Source organism: Phoca vitulina, unplaced genomic scaffold (assembly GCF_004348235.1).
Source record: "Phoca vitulina isolate PV1807 unplaced genomic scaffold, GSC_HSeal_1.0 scaffold5, whole genome shotgun sequence".
Taxonomy (NCBI): domain Eukaryota; kingdom Metazoa; phylum Chordata; class Mammalia; order Carnivora; family Phocidae; genus Phoca; species Phoca vitulina.
The window spans coordinates 8,849,143-8,867,900 of NW_022589708.1; the positions used below are offsets into that span (position 1 = coordinate 8,849,143).

General features: G+C 41.4%; 1 protein-coding gene across 1 annotated transcript in view; it reads right to left on the reverse strand.

The window, feature by feature from the left end:
- Positions 1–360: 360 nt before the first annotated feature.
- LOC116631490 overlaps positions 361–18,758 on the reverse strand; it is a 44,765-nt gene continuing 26,367 nt past the window's right edge. Inside the window, exon 5 of the mRNA XM_032402651.1 lies at positions 361–468. Within this exon, the coding sequence (XP_032258542.1) occupies positions 441–468 (28 nt within the window). The 3' untranslated portion in view covers positions 361–440. The remainder of the gene's footprint in view (positions 469–18,758) is intronic.

Here is an 18,758-nt window from a genome sequence, read left to right on the forward strand (position 1 = left end):
GCCCCTGAGCCACTCTCCCATAGGGATGCTGTCACCTCAGGAAGTCAGAGGGGGATTGCAGCCAGCCATTCATAAGATGGTGAGGGTCTGAAACACACCAAGAGCAGTGGAAGGAAGCAGGAAGCCATTCGCTAAAGCATGCCTGATTTCTCCTATCATACACGTAAGAGGGCTATAGACCAATTCACTCCAGAAGACCGCACAACATACAGATCATTCCTGTGGCATCTTGTGATGGTCAGAAACATGTCAATGAAATTAAATCTCAAAAAGCCTTTATGGCAGTGATACTGAGTCCTGAGGCCTAGGTGCTCAGTAATTATCTACAAAGAGGCAGAATGAAAAAGAGACTTACTTCTTACCTTCTCTTCCTTCAAAGTGATTTAAATTGGGTCACTGAAGAAAAACTCAGGATGCTGGCTCTCAAGCATTCTTTATGACTAAACCCAGGTCAATTTCATCCCTTTTCTGTAATACAAATTTGAAATGTTTTTGTTATCGTCTGTTTTGTAAAATATTTACATTCTAAATGAAGATGAGAGAAGGCAAAAAAAGTGGGGGGTGCCTGGGTAGCTCAGTCATTAAGCATCTGCCTTTGGCTCAGGTCATGATCTCAGGGTCCTGGGATCGAGCCCCTCATCAGACTCCCTGCTCAGCGGGGAGCCTGTGTCTCCCTCTCCCACTCCCCCTGCTTGTGTTCCCTCTTTTGCTGTCTCTCTCTCTCTGTCAAATAAATAAATAAAATCTTCAACAACAAAAAAAAAAACAGGGAAATGGAATTGTTAACAGAATGAGGGGGGTGGGGGAATGGGTTAGCCCGGTGATGGGTATTAAGGAGGGCACGTACTGCATGGAGCACTGGGTGTTATACGCAAACAATGAGTCATGGAACACTACATCAAAAACTAATGATGTAATGTATGGTGATTAACATAACATAATAAAAAAAAACTGAAAAAAAAAAGAATGCAATACAAGATAACACAGTGATTGAGGGACTCTGCTATGGTAACAAAATACCACAACATATAAACAGCTTTCTACAAAGTAAGCCCAGCCCAAACTCCTCAAAACACAGATGTGTCTGGCAGTGATACCCAGGAATGTACAATGGGAGGCCTGAGTTTGTTCTTTCATCAAATAGGTATAAAGAATGTCCTATATACCAGGGACTTCTTAAACTTTAAGAATATCAAGGGAACTTCTTAAAAATATTTTTTTCAATAGTAACAAAACAATCTCCTGTGATAAGTGCCATAAGCACAAAATGCCATAGAAACACCCAGAAATGGCACTGAATTCCAAACTGGAGTCAGGGCGGACTTCTGGAAGCAGTGACTCCCAGGCTGCGATGCTGAGGATGAGTGGGAGCTGACAGGGCAGGTCAGCGGACCCTGCCAGGGAAAGCAGCTGCAGCTGTGAAGACACAGGCTGGGATCCCGGGACCGTGCCTGAGACACACGGGCAACTGGAGGTAGTCCCTCTGACCAGGGCATAGCGCTCAAGGAAGGAAGTGGGAAGAGAGGGGCGCAGGACAGAGTAGACAAGGTCGCCGCGGTAAGGATTTGAATTTTATCAGGAAAGCAATGCAAGACCATGAAGGGATTTTAGGGGGAACAGATGTGTCGGATTTGCTCTGAGAACCCCCTTACGCTGGCTTCGGAACTGAGGGTAGAGTGGGGTGGCAGCCCTTACCATAAACTTCTGGAAATTACTGAGAATCTTACTGTTTCGATTTCTCAGTCCGGCGGGGGGGAACCTCATTTCTCCTACTCTTCTTCTATTTTGTAAACAATTTCCTACCCCAGATACGTCTATTTTTAATAGCTTTTAGTACAAAACATTGTCCATAACTTTTTGAAAAGTCCAAATATTGTCCCCTACCATCTAAACTCCCTCAAAATCCTCTAATAAATTACTCAGATGGGATGCTTCTTGACCAAATCCAGGAAGGATTCCTTCCACAGAGCCTATGAAATGCAGCCAAAATGACTAAATTTCTATTATGTCTGGTGACTCAGTAGTAGGTCTTTTATAGGAAGAAAGCTTGTGTGAAACAAAGCAAGACTTCAGTCTAAATGGAGCTTATGCATTGTCATTACCCAAAAGCCTCCCAAATTATTCCCCATATTAAGACTTCCATAGAAGCATTTCCAGAACATTCCTGGGTCTTATGTTTCAGGCCACATTTGACTAGGATTAGGAAAGCACCATTCCCCGAGCAGCTCTGACGCAAGCCTGGGCTGATGTCTATCAAGCCACTTCTCACATGGCCCGTGCTCCCCCCTACCTCCCATGGCTCTGCAGCATCTCCCCTCAGCCCCCAGTGCTCATTCATCTACTCTCAGCACAGAAGCCAGGGAGCCTCTGAAACCACTGAGCCGAATTACAGTCCTCCTCTGCTCAAAACCTTCCAATGGCTCCCTCTTTCATCCAGAGAAAAAGGCAAAGTCTTCAATGGCCTATGGTGCCCTGCAGACCTGCTCCCTTCCTAACTCCTTCACCTTCATCCCCTATGACGAGCCCCCTTGCTCACTCCACTCCAGTCCCACTGGCTGCTAGACCTTTGAAACTCCTGCAACAGTCCTTCCCTAGGACCTGTGCCCTGGCTCTTCTCTCTGCCAGGAATGCAGATACACATACGGCTCATTCACCCCACATTTTCCCATGACTGTCACTGTCCCAATGGGGTCTCTCCTGACCACTCTATTTCAAACAGAGGCATGCACCACTCTTGCCTCAAAATCCCAAAGTCCCTGACACTGCTCTATTTTTTTATAACACTCGTTTATTTATTTATTGTATTTGCTGATTATTTGTCTCCTCACACTAGAATATAAAGTCAGAGAGAAGAGGGGTTTTTCTTCGGTGTTTTGGTGTTTAGTTTTGGTGCCTGGAACCATGGCTGGCACCTAATAGGCGCTCAATAGATATTCACTGAACGAATGTGAGTGCATAGTAAGTGAATTCTTTATAGCCAGCAAGAGTTTTCTGTGTTCACGTCTTATCCAGAAAGAAAAATCTAAGGCCAGAGAAAGAATGGGTAGGCAGGCTCGGGGACTGTTTTCCAAAACCATGCACCAAGAGCACACATTGGGGTCCCCATCAACGACCACACATCAGATCTCAAGGAAAGCAACCTTTCATTCTTCCTTTCAACCATTCACTCATTTCTTATGCATGCATTTTCAGAAATCTTTGAGTAAAAAGACTTTTAAGTATTATACACTTTAATGTTGATATTTACTCACATACAACTTGAAAAAATAAAACACATTAACTTCCTTTTGTGCTAGACATCATCCTAGGTGGTACAGAGGGTTTTTTGAAGATGAAAAGGTCTGGTTCTGGTGCTCAGGGAAAACCCAGCCTGGGTAGGAAGACCGGAAAGTGATTACATCTGACTAGGGGTGAGCTAAGAGCTTCTTCACAGAGAAGGAACATTCCATCTCAGTCTTGAGCATGAGAATGAGTTCAGCAAGTGGGATATGAGAGGAGAAAATTTCAGAGGGAAGAGAAAGCATTAAGGCCTAGAGGCATAAAGAGGCAGGAATCTACGTCAAAGTTTTCTTAGCCACCTGTCTATGTTCATTTCAATGGAGGTAAATGACTTTTGAAAACTGTAAAGAAATGAACAAATGTAAGGAATATTACAGTTACTTTTATCCTTTGGAAGCTTGATTTGTACAATCTGTATTTCATTCCAGAGATATAAAAAATTACATAGGATATTAGGGGCATTTTCCCTTTGGTTGACCATAGAGAAATTTAGTCCCATTTTTTCCTACTATTCACTTCTCCTTCTACAGCGGTTCTCAATTTTGGTAGGTTCTGGACTCTTCTGAGAATCAACAAAAGTTATAGACACTCTCTCCAGGATATTGCACATATGTACTATTGGTCAGAGCTCCAGCCAAAGAACAGAATCCATTCAGGAATTATGGTTTGTATCTCTGCACCCAACACAATATGAGAAGACACAGTGGAAGGAGGGAAGGAGATAAAAAGGCATAGAAAATGGGTGGATAGAAAGCAAACACACGGGGCACCTGGGTGGCTCAGTTGGTTAAGCGACTGCCTTTGGCTCAGGTTATGATCCTGGAGTCCCAGAATTGAGTCCTGCATCGGGCTCCCTCCTCGGGGGGGAAGCCTGCTTCTCCCTTTCCCACTCCCCCTCTCATGCTCCCTCTCATTCTCTCTCTCAAATAAATAAATAAAAATCTATTAAAAAAAAAAAAAAAAGAAAGCAAACACACATGTAAACCTATTCATGGGCTCCTGACTCAAAACTTCCCCATGGAAATAGAGCCCATAAAACACCAAGCCAGGCACCAGAGATAAGATGAGTAGCACTCTGCACTGAGCCCCAAAGAAAAACAGAAGTGCCTATGTTCTCACTCAACCTTTCCAACTTACAAGCCACCCAGCAAAGGCCGAATCCTAAAACCAGCAGGAGACTGCAAGGTCAGAGGATACAGTCATGTGACTTGATCTTCAATTTCCTCATCTGCAAAATAGGTATAAAAACAAAATCTTATCCTATCTATGCTGTAGCATTGCTGTGAAAATCAAAATAGATAGCATATATGGAAAAATTCATATGCTCTCAATGCTTACAAATGATGGCTATTATTATGTCTGATTCAATATAGAGATCACCCTTAAGAATCGATAGTGAACTTCTGTAACTCACTGGAAAGGAAAAGCTCTTACCTACTGAAGTGCTCTAATCAGTTAATAATAAACTGCATAACGAAATCAGCTGCTTCGATACTAAATACTATCTGTTGACCAAGTAGCAGTTCCATTAACAAATATCTATCAAACCCAGGTAAGTCAGCAATGTTACTATCACGTTGAACAGGCATATAGAGAATGCCAGATGGGCCAGAATATGACTCAAAGGAAACAAGCATGTGAGCTCACATTCAGCTTTCCTACTAGAAATGCACCATAAACTCGAGAGATCCCACCAGAACTCATGTCCTCCCCTCTGCCCAAACATCCCCCTTGCTGCCTTCTGCTGTCACCATTCACAGAGTCCTGTCCACCTGGCTGATTTTCACCTCCACGTCCTCTCCTCCAGCGCACATGCTCAGTAAGTAGCAAATCCTATTGCCTGAACCCCGGGTTTCTATCCTCTCAACCCAGCAATATTGTTTTTGTCTAGACCACATTCATTTCTTGGAGAAATGATGGCAGAATCTTCCCTGGTGTGAGTTCTTTATATTGGGAGCAGGTACATTAGATCAAGCTTTTTAACCTGTTGCTCAAATCCACTATAACCTTACCCACTTTTATATTGTATGATCTAACAATTACAGGTAGGAGTGTGCTACAAATCTCCCACCATGATGCTGGATTTGTCAATTTTGCCTTGTAATTATGTCTGTTTTTGCTGTCGAAATATAAGCTGCATTATTAGGTGATTTACAAGTTTAGAGTTGTTAAATTCTTATATTTTCCTCCTGAATTGTTCCTTTTTGTCAAAATGTAGTAATCCTCTTTAGCCCTAACAATGCTTTTTGCCTTAAGACCCATGTTGCTTGCTATTAATATATTAAACTAGCTTTCTTTCAGTTAGTATTTAGCTGGTATATCTTTCTGTACCCTTTAATTTCCCATTGTTTTCCCCTTATATTTAGATATGTCTCTTGTAAATTATATACAGCTGGCTTGGTGTTTTATTTTTGCCTTTTGACTGTAAAGAATTTTTTTAATATTTATTTATGTATTTGAGAGAGAGCAAGAACGCGAGTCGGGGGTGGGGGGGCAGAGGGAGAGAGAGAATCCCAAGCTGACTCCCCACTCAGCGGAGCCTGATGCAGGGCTCGATCTCATAACCCTGAGATCATGACCTGAGCCGAAATCAAGAGTCGGACACTCAACCAACTAAGCCACCCAGGTTCCCCACCTGTCAAGAATTTTTAATCCATTCCAGGGGTACCTGGGTGGCTGTCATTAAGCATCTGCCTTCGGCTCAGGTCATGATCCCAGGGTCCTGGGATCGAGCCCTGCATCGGGCTTCCTGCTCCGCGGGAAGCCTGCTTCTCCCTCTCCCACTCCCCCTGCTTGTGTTCCCTCTCTCACTGTGTCTCTTTCTGTCAAATAAATAAACAAATCTTTTAAAAAAAAAAGAATTTTTAATCCATTCTGGTCATCTCTGGATAGTAAGTGGTAGATTTAATGTAATTATATTTATTGTGCTTACTTCTGCCATCTCACTGTATGCTCTCTTTTCATCTTTTTTCTACATTTTTTCCTCCTTTCCAGCTTTTTATTGTTTTCATCAAGTTTTATTTATTCTTTTTCTCTCCTCTACTTGGAAGTTACAAGTTCAATTTCCATTCTTTTAGTGTTTAGTGTTTTAGTATTTTTGAAAAACTGTCCCCACTTCTGGGTACACAAAAATAGGGCAGTTAATTGGGATAACAGGAGTGGTATCTGGGACAGTGTGTGAGGGCAGATGTGAGGTGGTCCACTTCCAGGCCTGGCCACACTCATCCTGTGTGACACCCCAGCCTCTTTCCCTGTCTCAGTGTTCAGACAAACCATGTGCTAAAGGCTGTGGTGTCCCCAAGTCGAGGAAGGCGGCTTGCTGAGTCATCACCTCAGAGGAAATCACCTTGAAATTTCAGGGCTTATTTGTTACCTCAGCAGAGTCAAAAACATATTTAAGGTCCAAAGATAATCAATATCTCCAACTTTAGACAACGTTGGAATGATTTATGTCCAGACACTCCCTCCCCACCTTTAATGTTAAGATTGTGCAGGAATTTCAATCCATCTTGAATTTTCCACCCTTCAAATCCATTGCCGTGTTTGTTGCTTATACATATTTACCCACATGCTCACCACTCTTTTTTCTTTCTCTTTTTTCTGAGATGGTGGGGGTGGGGGGAGTAAGTGCCTGAGCAGGGGTGGGGCAGAGGGGGAAGAAAGAGAGAGAGAGAATCTCAAGCAGACTCCCCACTAAGTGTGGAGCCCGACTCAGAGCTCGATCTCAAGACCCTGAGATCATGACCTGAGCAGAAACCAAGAGTCGGTTGCTCAACTGACTGCACCACCCAGGCGCCCCTGCTCACCATTCTTTCTTAGACTCCTCACTCCTTCCTTCTGGGTTCCATTTCCTTCTTCCTGGAGTAAATTTATGCCGATGTTTTTGATCAAGAGTTTTGTGGGTGGCAAACTACTCAGTCTTTCTCTACTTCTAAATGTCTTTATTTTGCCCTGTCCCTTGAGATACAGTTTAACTGAGTATAGAGTTGTTGCTAACCATTATTTTCCCTCGGCACTTTGAAAATATCATTCCGTTATATCCTAGCATCTGTTTCTGCTGAGGATAAGTCTTCTGCCAGCTTAACAGTTACTCTTTTACAGATGAGCTACAGTTTTTCTCTGGTTGCTTTTAAGATCTGTTTGCCTTTGCTGTTTTGAAATTTCATCAGGATGTGTTTTGGGGTAGATTTATTTTATTTATTCAGCTCAGTACACATTGAATTTCCTAATCTGAAGATACATGTCTTTAGTCAATTTTTCCAAAGTTTCAGTCATCAAATCTTCAAATATCTCCTTCCCCCTTGCTTCTCTTCTTTCACTGTGGAACTTCTACTAGAAATACACTGGACCTTCCAATTCTGTCCTCCACATCTCTAAACTTCCTCTTAACCTAACTCCACCTCTTACTCTTTCTGTGCTGTATCCTTGATAACTTCCTTAGATCAAGCTTCTAGTTCACTAATTCTCTCTTCTTCTGATCCCTACCTTTCTTTAGCTCTACTGGACTTTATTTCTCTTACCTGCTGAGATTTTTATTTTGATAAACTATATTCTTTCATTTTAAGAAATTCTATTTGGTTCTTTGTCAAATAGTTCTGGACCATTTTGATAGTATTGTTCTCATTTTGATCACATGTTTTATGCCTTTAACTCTGGTGTATTTGCTGTTTGGTACTTCTAGCACCTCATGTGTGTGGAGTCAGAGCCTACTGCTTGTCTTCTTTGCTCACTCCTCAGGATATACTGTTTTCTAACAGGTTTGAGTCCTGGTTCTGTAACTGAATAGGCACATACCTTGAGTTTCATGAGTTACTTAACTAAATTCAGTTTCCTAATCTGTAAAATGGAATGAAGAGGTAAAGCACCTGTCCCATAGTAATGTTGCAAGTAGCAAAAGAGATAATACATATAAAGCTCTATGCTCCAGAAACATAACTTTTGTTACTAGCACTCAGCTCTGGATTTTCCCCAGTACCTATCAAAGGTCTGCTCAGTAAATGTTTGATGGAATAAAACAAAATGTAAATGAAAAAACTTTAAAACTTAAAAGCACAAAATGTAGATGAATAAAACTGAAAGTTAAGTCAGTTATGACAAATTTTACTCCAAATGCTAGTTCTCCTTGGCCTATAAATGCCTAACTTATATCTCAAACATCCATCCATTCATTCATTCTCTCTACAAGAAGAGCCACTGTTCTAAAGATGAGATAAATGGCAATGAATGATACAAAGTTCTCTTACAGAGTTTGCATTCCAGTGGAGAGGAACTGACAATATATAGATCATCTACCAGATAAGGAAGAAAATAGGGAGGAGGGAAGGAGGGAGGAAGAGAGGAAATAGATTATGATTAAGACTTAGAGAATCAGGGGTGCCTACATGGCTCAGTTGGTTGAGCGACTGCCTTCGGCTCAGGTCATGATCCTGGAATCCCAGGATGGAGTTCCACATCGGGCTCCCTGCTCAGCGGGGAGTCTGCTTCTCCCTCTGACCCTCACCCCTCTCATTCTCTCTCTCTGTCATTTCCTCTCTCAAAAATAAATAAAATTTTTAAAAAAAGAGACTTAGAGAATCAAACTAAATTGATGCATTTTGGAAAATCGTTGGGTCAATACTTTAGATGGAATGGACTTACTCTACAATGCCACTGAGCTGAGACTTCAAGAAGAGGGAACCAGCTATTGAAGATATAAATAAGAACATCCAGGCAAACAGGACAATGGATAGATACAAAGGGTTTTAGGGAGCAAGTTCTGTTCTTTCAAAAAGCTCAGAAGTTAGTGTGTCTAGAATGTAGTCGGATTAGGGGACTGATAAGGTCGGGGCCATATCTTGTAGCCCTTTGTTAACCAGGGTAAGGAGTCTGGGGTTTATCCTACTGGTGCTGGGAAGCCGTTGGAGAGTGTTGAGCAAGAAAATGTCCTCATCTGAGTTCCATTTCTAAAATCTCACACTGGCTGATCCATGTTTGAGGTGGAGAACTGTTTGAGGAGATGCTCAGCACGTGCATACTTTCTGCCTGATCCCCAACCTGCCCTAAAACTGCTGCTGCTGCCACCAGCGCCGACCACACCAGCATCACTGGGTCTACACGCAAAGCTCCGGTCTCGTACCGCCATCTGGTGGCCATCATAGGAACTGTCTGGGCCATCATAGGGTCTAGCCTCTGAAGATAACCCTGATCTTCCCAGAAAATCCCCCAGTCTTCTAACTTCTCAATCTCTAATCAAATGCTTTCCAGTCCCACTTTTAAAAGCATGTTATTCAATTTAGTTCTTTTTTGTTTTCACAAATAAAATACCAATAGGATCTCTTATCATTTTTCATTGTAAGTAAAACAGAGTCTGAACTAAATTAATAGATTAGGTTATAATCTTAGCAGTGAAGTTTATTATTAATTATAATAGGTTTCATAGAAAATGTGAGTATCAAGTTATCCTCCACCTTAAAAATCACTAACAAACACTTCTAGAACATAACTATGGAGTAAGTATGATAATTTGTGATGTTACTTTACTCAAGAGATTGGGAAGTCAACCTCCTGTAGATATTTTTAGTTCACAATGTGGTCCTAGATGTGTAATCATAACATCTGGAACAGCTGGTACGAGCTGAAAGAAGTTCACCATTTTTTTTTCTTTCCTTAAGAAAGTAGCAATTTGAAAGATGAGGCTTTGTTTCAAATGGGAAAGCTATTTATAACTGGCAGTTGGCAATTGTTGAAGCTTGCTCAGGAGATATATATATATATATATAGATATATATATATAGATATATATATATAGATATATATATATGAAACAAACTGCCTTTTTCAGCAGTATAATGGTCAAGTCTGAAATCTGAAAACTCTCAACTTTTTCTTGGCTAATACAAAGCAGCTCTTCTTATATTAATTTAAAAATATGACACCAGGGCCGCCAATCCCCTTTGAGAGGATTTTCTACTTGCAATAATGTGGCTAATTGCAATGATATAAGGAGACCTACTTCGCTACAATGATATTTTCTCATCCATCAAATTGAAAGATCTTAAAAGCAATGCTTACTGGCTCAACTTTATTCAGGAAACTTTGACACATTATAGCAAGTCTGTTAAACACTTATTTCGCTGGGCATAAAGATGTCCTGCTGCTTTGTTAGGTGGAGTTGAGGCCCTGAATTTTTACCCCGGACATAATTAGATTGACTCTTCCTTTGGGGATACTTTTGGGTCCTTCTACATCAAAGTCAGATCTGGATAAGAAGTAGCAAAAATTCCTCTTTCTGGGAAAATTAATTAAAGTGTGATTTCAGTAGCTGTTAGTGTATTATAATGAGACAGGCCTGTTGAAAACCACTGTGCTCTTGGTAATGATCTTCTCTCCCCCAGCCCGGCCTTATTGCTACATTATCCCAAAGTACCTCCTCTCATGGGCATACTCTATACGAAATGAGTTAGGGGTCTTAGCCCTCTTCTTAGCAGAGACTTGTCGCAGAATCTTTCACCACCATCGGCAGCAATTAGCACTAATTGGTACCCTGAGCAGCAGTCGAAGGGAAAGGTCAGTGATGGAGTGAGCAGGCAGAAGGAATTACCCTTTCGCCTCTGGAAGTGAACTTATTGGTTCTGTGTGGAGCTGCTCTCTTCCTGCTACCTCGCTGGGCCTGGGAGGTGGATGAAGGAAGGATTTATTCTCTCAGGCTGTCAAACAAGAGTATTGGGGAAGGTCAGCTCACTGAGCGGGCAAAACAAAGCTGCTGAGTTATGACCACTGAACAGCCAGAAATAGGGCTCCCCTCTGCACCCCATGTTACTTCACCCCTTCCTATCTCTCCCTCTTGCTTTCAGTTTCTTCCTATAATGTTATAAATCCAATCAAAGCAAGTGCTCTGTCAGCATTTTCCTCTCCCTTGCCGGAGCCCACACTGTTTCTTCTCATTATTGTGCACCCAGGTCACTCGGTGGCTAGGAAGAGATGTCGTCATTTGTCTTAGCTTTGCTTCTCTATATATTCAGCCTACCCATTTCATGAGGGATGAGGGGGTTGAGGTGAAAATAAGTAAAATAAGGCCAGTGCAAAACTTTCTCTTTATAGAATATTAATTCTGGGTGCCTTTGTGTTTGCCATTGGAATCACTTTACCATAGCTACTTTAAGTCAGTGGTTGGAGAAATCCTTGAGAGAATTGTCAGGGAACAATTAATAATCTTTTCCTCTGCTACAAGTAGCCACCACATAACTTGGCATCACTTACAAGACAACAGAAGGCAAAGGAATGTTGGCGTTCTGCCACCTTATAAAACTTGCCCCTCCCGTTCACTTAACTCAGATGGCAGTACTACTCTGAAGGCTGAGCAGACAGGAATATAGAAAAGGGAGTGAGCATTTGATTAACAAAATCACAACAAGTAAACTAGAATATCAGCATATAAGTCAATGCCCTTCTGTCTCCTAAGAAGGAATCTGAAATTCAACAAAAACTAGGCACTTTCCACTTTTGCATTACCTAGAAAATACTTCTCGTCTGACTTTTTAAGCATTCACTTGGAGGAAAGAACCAAAAAATGGTTGACCTAGAAATAATTCAGCCCTGCAGAGATGCCTGAGCCCAGACGTGAGCCAAACCCAAGAGGAACCTATCGGGATCATTTATAACTAGATCAGTATGTCAACCAGCCCTACCCTCAACTCACTCAAGTGTTTGTTGGAATTGAAAGATTAGCCCAAAAATGAAACTGCCAGAAGCATGCAAGGAAACAAATTTGTTCCACTTAGTCCTCTGTTCCCATCCTAGAAACAATCCAAAATGAAGTTAATGAGGTACTTGGTCTGGACATCATTCTATTCTCAAAGGCTGGCAAAACACCAGACAATAGAAGTATTCACTACTGTTTGTGATATGAAAGATGGATACATAACTGGATGGTCACTTAAAAATCTAGTAAAGGAGTAAATTTTGTGGCAACTAATTGACTTCATTCCGTTTAGCCAAACTGATGCTCTTGGCCAAAGTCCAGAATTAAAGTGCCTGGAGCAAAATGAAAAATGTGTGACACTAGCTAAAGAGGTGACATGCTTCCGTTTATTCAATCAACAAACATTTATTAACACTTACGATGTGGCAGACCTGTGCTAGGCACTTGAGCACAATGACGAAAAGCATCACCTCTGCCTCAGTTTAGCATTCAGTCCATTTGAGAGAGTAGAGATGGAAACAAATAATGACAAAGCAAGTGGTATATCTATCCTCAGCTGCACCAGCAGATAGAGAGAAGGGGCTACCAGCTCTGGGGAGTTGATACAGGAAGAATATTTGAGCTGGGTCTTTAGAGAGGGAACAGGAAACCAAGATAGGAAAGGGAACAGTGCTCTGGGCTGAGAGCAGACAGAAGAGCAAGGAACAGACTGTGAGAGATCATAGCAACCCTGGGAAGAGCAAGCAGTTGGGTGTCAGGTCCATGAGGGAAAGAGAACAGGGTAGAGAAGAAAGGAGGCAAAAGAGAAGGAGGGAGAGGGAAGGGAACATGGTGGAGACTAAGAGAGCATGCATGGGAAAGTCTGACAGGGGCCCGCATGCTACCTAGAAGCAAGTCTAGACTGTAAGCAGCAGGTGCACGAAAGAGCTAGGTAGGGAAGTGACCTGGTCAGAGCAGCTGAAGGACAATTCACCCAGTTTGATCAGTGCTCCTTTTGCTCCCCGTTCACCCCCTGTGTGTCCTTCTGGATGCTCTGAATAAATAAATGTTTGCAGAGAGATACTGTAAGACTCCGGGATTTTTTTTAAGATTTACTTTTTTTTTTTTAAGATTTTATTTATTTATTTGACAGAGAGAGTGAACACAAACAGGGGGAGCTGCAGAGGGAGAGGGAGAAGCACGCTCCCCATTGAGCAGGGAGCCTGATGTGGGGCTCGATCCCAGGACCCTGGGATCATGACCTGAGCCAAAGGAAGACACTTAACCGACTGAGCCACCCAGGCATCCTATGATTTACTCATTTATTTTAGAGAGAGAGAGAGCGTGCGAGGGTGGGAGTGAGGGACAGAGGCAGAGGGAGAGAGAATCTCCAGGCGACTCCCCGCTGAGCATGGAGCCTGACTTGGGGCTCAATCTCACGACCCTGAGATCATAACCTGAGTTGGCTCAGCGGGCACTCAACTGACTGAGCCACCCAGGCACCCCTGTAAGATTCTGTTCTTTAAAACAACACAGTAGGAGCGCCTGGGTGGCTCAGTTGGTTAAGCGGCTGCCTTCAGCTCAGTTCATGATCCCAGGGTCCTGGGATCAAGCTCCATGTCCGGCTGCCTGCTCAGCGGGGAACCTGCTTCTCCCTCTCCCTCTGCCTGCCTCTCTGCCTACTTGTGCTATCTCTCTATCTCTCTGTCAAATAAATAAATAAAATCTTTAAAAAAAAAAATAAAAACAATACAGTAGAGGAAATTATTTGGAGTAGAGGAAAATAAAGTCAGGGAGACTGCTATCTATTTTAAGGGCAATAATTAGGAGATAAAATTGATAAGCCTTGATGATTAAATGCCCCACAAGAGAGAAGATGGACTAGAAGAGACTCCTGAGGTTTCTAGAGGGACAATGGGGTGGTTGAAGAAATGCTTACCAGAAGAAGACCAGAACCTCTATTTTTAACTCCAAAGAAGAGGCACTTGGCCCTCAAAATAGTCTCAAAATTTCCATCACTATGTTGAATGACTATATGTTTAAAGGCATGAGCAAATGGCATGTTTCTTATCCATGCCAGAAAACAGCAAAAAATACTTTAACCCAGATGAGCCTCATAGAGATCAAGGGAAGTATTATCTTAAAATATTATAGTTTCGGGAAGGTATAGTTTGTGCTTTAGGTACCTACGGTTTATAAGAAAGCAAATGTGACATTTGGAGTTAAGAACAAAAACACGTTTCAGTGATAAAACCCCATGCTCGTTCACTCCTAACCTCCTGATTTTAAATGCAATCTCAAATTTATCTCATCTGAGAAGAGTGTGCATTAGTTTTCCTGTTAAAGTTGGAGCTCAGAAACCAGTGCCACTTCCCAAGGTCGGGAAATAATGAACAAAGGATGGAGAGGTGAACCACATTTGATGTGCATCGGAGACAGAATACGAGGCAGCAGGTCTGGGCCCCGGGGTGAGCCCCTCCCTCAGCCTTGCAGACGTTTGCCTGCTCTGCCCCCCACCTTTGGGGATCCAAGCCTGTCCATTATTCATTTTGCCTTTGGCACCCAGAGCACACACTTTCAAATACTCGGACAGATGGATGGACACAGCTATGCAAACAGTCTCCTCCCCGTTGCAAAATGTACCTGAAAATCACATTTTCCCAAGCTTCCCCTCAGGCATTTTAAATACTCAAAACCAGGTAAATTTTTCCACTGACTCTGAAGTTAACAAGTCCTCCACTATGCAGGAGTTTTACTCCATTCCAAAAGGAAAAGGTATTTTTTTTTTTAAGTTATAAGCCACTTAGGTATGGTTTTGCACAATAAGTTATTTCATTTGGTTTTTAATCTTTATCAAAACTACATGGTAAAATTATTACTACTTCCTAGCTGGTTCCAGCAAAGGTTTTATGTTCTGTTCCTACTCTTTCTTTTCTTCACAATCCCAGGAAATTAAGGATAAAATGCGTGTTAACGAAGTTCATGTTACAAATGTACACACAGGGAAGTCAGAAAACATTTGAATAAAGTTCTGAAAGTCATTGTAATTCATCCATGCTGCTCTCATGCAAAATCCTACATCCTTGTCCTGTTTTCTAAATATATAATTTACTGAGGAATGCATATGTGTGGGTAAATCCCTGTTTGCAAAGAAAAATCTTCATTTTTACTTTTGTTGACTTAAATTTGTGACTCAAAGAAACTGAACTACTAAATTGTTTTACCTGTACTCTCAGTGAAGAGCATAATTTTCCTGATTGTATATCTTGGTAACACCTATCAGGACAGTTGATCAAATCAACTATTCATAATCTACTCTGCCTCCGCAAAGCTATGTCTTTTTTCTCTCCAATTCACTCTCTGAAACACACCAAAGATGATCTGAAGCATGAGTGAATTTTAATCCTATAGGAATGGTGCCTGGCATTTGTATTTCGCCTTCATTTTCAAGAAGAGCTTTTCCGATGAACTCTCTTACAGAGACTTTGAAGAAAACAGAAACGAGAGGTACCACACTGAGCAGGCTGCGGAGAGCCTCTCTACCAGAGGACCGTGGATGCCGTCTTCCGACTCAGTGCTGCCTAGACAGGATTTGTTAGTGGCAAACAATTTACTCTTCCTGAGCCCTGCATGAAACATTTTAAGGATCTAACTCCCAAGACAACAGATTACCTGACATCGAATCACAGCTACCTGGTTGTATTGCTGCTAGTCTATTAAAATTCCAAATCAGCTTATTACTATCTTTAAGTATTTCTTCAGTGAATAAAAACAAGAATTCTAACAGAACTGTCTTTTTAAGTCAATAACAAAGCTGGAAACCATCAAAATGATAAGGCCCAAAAGCCTGGAGAATTCATTTTAAGTCGCTATCAAAGGAAAGGAAAATAAAAAATGTGGAGGTCACTCGACATAGCAACAACCTCTCTCCTAATAAAAACGAAAATGCCATGCGTGCAGACACTGACCAAGACAAAGGAGAAAAGTTACGTCTGTTAAAGATTTTTCACCCGAACGGCCATTTCTCATTTGATCCTGAGCATTGTGAGAAAATTAAGTAGATTCGAGGCATCACACTGTACATGCCTATTTCTATGAGAGACTTGAAATAGTTTAAAACAAGATGATGTGGTAAGATGATCTATCAAGACAAATAATTTCTCTAGAAGGAACTGAAGTTAGAAAATAAAAGTTTCTCCCCAACGACGTCATGGGGACCTATGCTCTGCTTGGAAGCTACTTTGTCAATAGAAATAGAGCTACGAGAGGTGTCTGCAACAACCCGACATGGACTAGAGACCCCTGGAATCCCTGGCAAGAGCTTCCGGGACTTCTGTGGAAGTCTCAGGAGACTCAGAAACCTCTCCCAGTTTTTCAAGACCACGCAAGCTTTCTTGAGCAATCCAACGCATAGAGCCGTAATAAGACTAATATTCTTCTGCTAACCCTGGAGATTAGAGAATACCAATTTGTTCTTAATCTTTTAAAGTGGGAAGAAGAAGTATTTTTTTTTTTACACCAATATTATGGTTCATGTCTGTTCCATAGTAAAATATAAACAGACCTAGAAAATTCAACTCAAATGAAAAGTTGACATGACTATGACAACTCTAGGGATCAGTATGCCTGTCTTTGGCTCTATGCTATTTTGAAATGATGAGTCTGTGTTGAATGGTAAGTAGGATTTCTTTTTAAAAGGAAAGTTCCAAAGCAGGTTTATGACTGTGACTTGAGCTTCCTGAAGAAAACAAATAGTTTTAAGAAAATATTGAATGGCTTTCAAATTCCCTGAAATGTATCTACGTAGATAGGAAAAATGCCTCATGTCAAATATAAAGATCACACCCCTTCCTGACCCTTCAGTTGGGAGCCAAGTTCAGGGAGGTACTTGAAATTTCCCAGCTCCTCCAGGACAATGCCTACTCCCTCCCACCTATTACTCAACTCTTGTGTGGGTTTGGGTAGTGTCATCAGTTATCCAAAGGGAAACATTGAACCCTGATCTTGCAAAGCAAGTGATTCTTTGAGTGTATAGAGGGCAGGAATTTCCACAGGAAATCCCAGGTATCATACTCTCTCGGGTGGACCCAGCCATGAACACCAGTTCATTCCAGGACTGTTATTTCCTACAGACTGAAGTCCAATTCCTAGAAGCAAGAGTTCTCCATCCCTACTGTATCTGTGAATTCTGACCACTGCCTGTATGCCACTGGTAAAATATTAAGTATGTCTGGAAAAAGTGCTCTCTGCCTTGGTCAGGCCACCTCTGCAGCTCTGCCTCAGGTTTTGGGGACCACGGTTTAAAAGGAGGTATTGAGTGACTGCAGTATGCCCAAGGGATATACCCAAAATTCTCAAAGTAATGTCCGATGACAAATGATTGAAAAAGGACTAGAGATGTTGAGCCTGAAAAAGACAAACTGTCTTATACTCTTCTCATTACGATTTTATAGAAAAGGTTTGTTTAGGAAAGTCTTACTTTTTTGTTGGATATGAGAGGCAAGCAGATTTTAGCTCCATATAAGGAAGTACTTTCTTATAATTAGAATATGCTGCTTGTCAGAGATCAGGGTCCCCTCCCTGAAAAAATTTCCATTCACCATCTGCTAGCAATACTTTAGAAGACTATTTTGCACTAAATAAGAGGTCATACTCCTAACCTCCAAGGTAGCTTGAAATTCCAAGTTTCTAATACTTTATATACTTGGTTAGTTCATAATATACTTACCAAAAAAACTTTTTTTGCATGAGAATTCTGAATCATTTCTGGAACCAATAGTTTCTTCTAAAGCAGTTCAATAAGCCAAAAACACTTGATTTGATGCCAGTAGGTATGATTCCCATTACCTTACAGATGGGGTAGGAGATAAAACTGTGAAAGCATAGGCTTCAATATTTGACTAAAGTTCAAATCCCTACTCCACCATTTGTAGACTATTGTGACCTAAGCAAGTCTCTTAAGCTCACTAAACTTTAATTTCCTCATCTGTAAAATAGGATAATAGTATTTAGCTACAAGACTGTTGTAAGGATTAAATGGGATAATGAATATAAAGAGCTTAGCAAAGTCCCTGGCTCAAGGAAACTCAATATAAGGCAGCTGTTATTATTAGACAACTCATATGCCCCTCAATACCCCTGTGCCTGAGCATTGCACTGTTTGGAGACTTTTCCACCACATGCCTCCTAGACCTGCACATACAGAAGAAGGTGGATGGGGGAGGGAGAGGACAAAACTTGTCACACACATATGGGTGTGAACATCACCCATATATAAACAAATACATCTTAACATACATGTCTTTTAACTTTTCATTTTGAGATAATTATGGGTTCACAGGCAGTTGTAAGAAATAATACAGAGACATCTCATGTGCTGTATACACATTACACACCCTTTTATGTAATGTTATTTTTTTTTTTATAAAGTTAGGCATTGTTGTCAGGTCTTTTTTTCTCCATCCAACTTACTGACGCAGAGTAGAAATAATAAATGTTGCTGAAAGTCCAGAGAACCTGGGATAGCTCCCACCCTTGGGACCTGTGCAGTCACTTTCAATTTTTCCCTTTAGCTTCACACATCTCACTCCCTGCTGAGGCTTCCTTTCTACATAACACCAGTCCACAGCTTTGCGAAAAGCAGAACCCCTGTTCTAGGAGACTGAACTTGGGATCTTAGAAAATGGTGGTGTTGTGGCTCATTGAGCAAAGGATGTAGTTTTTGTTTAACATGGCAATATTCCAATTTCTATTGATTAGATCAATTAATATTCCAGTGCTGAGGTGATGTAGTATGTTTTCGCTCATCCAAAAACAATTA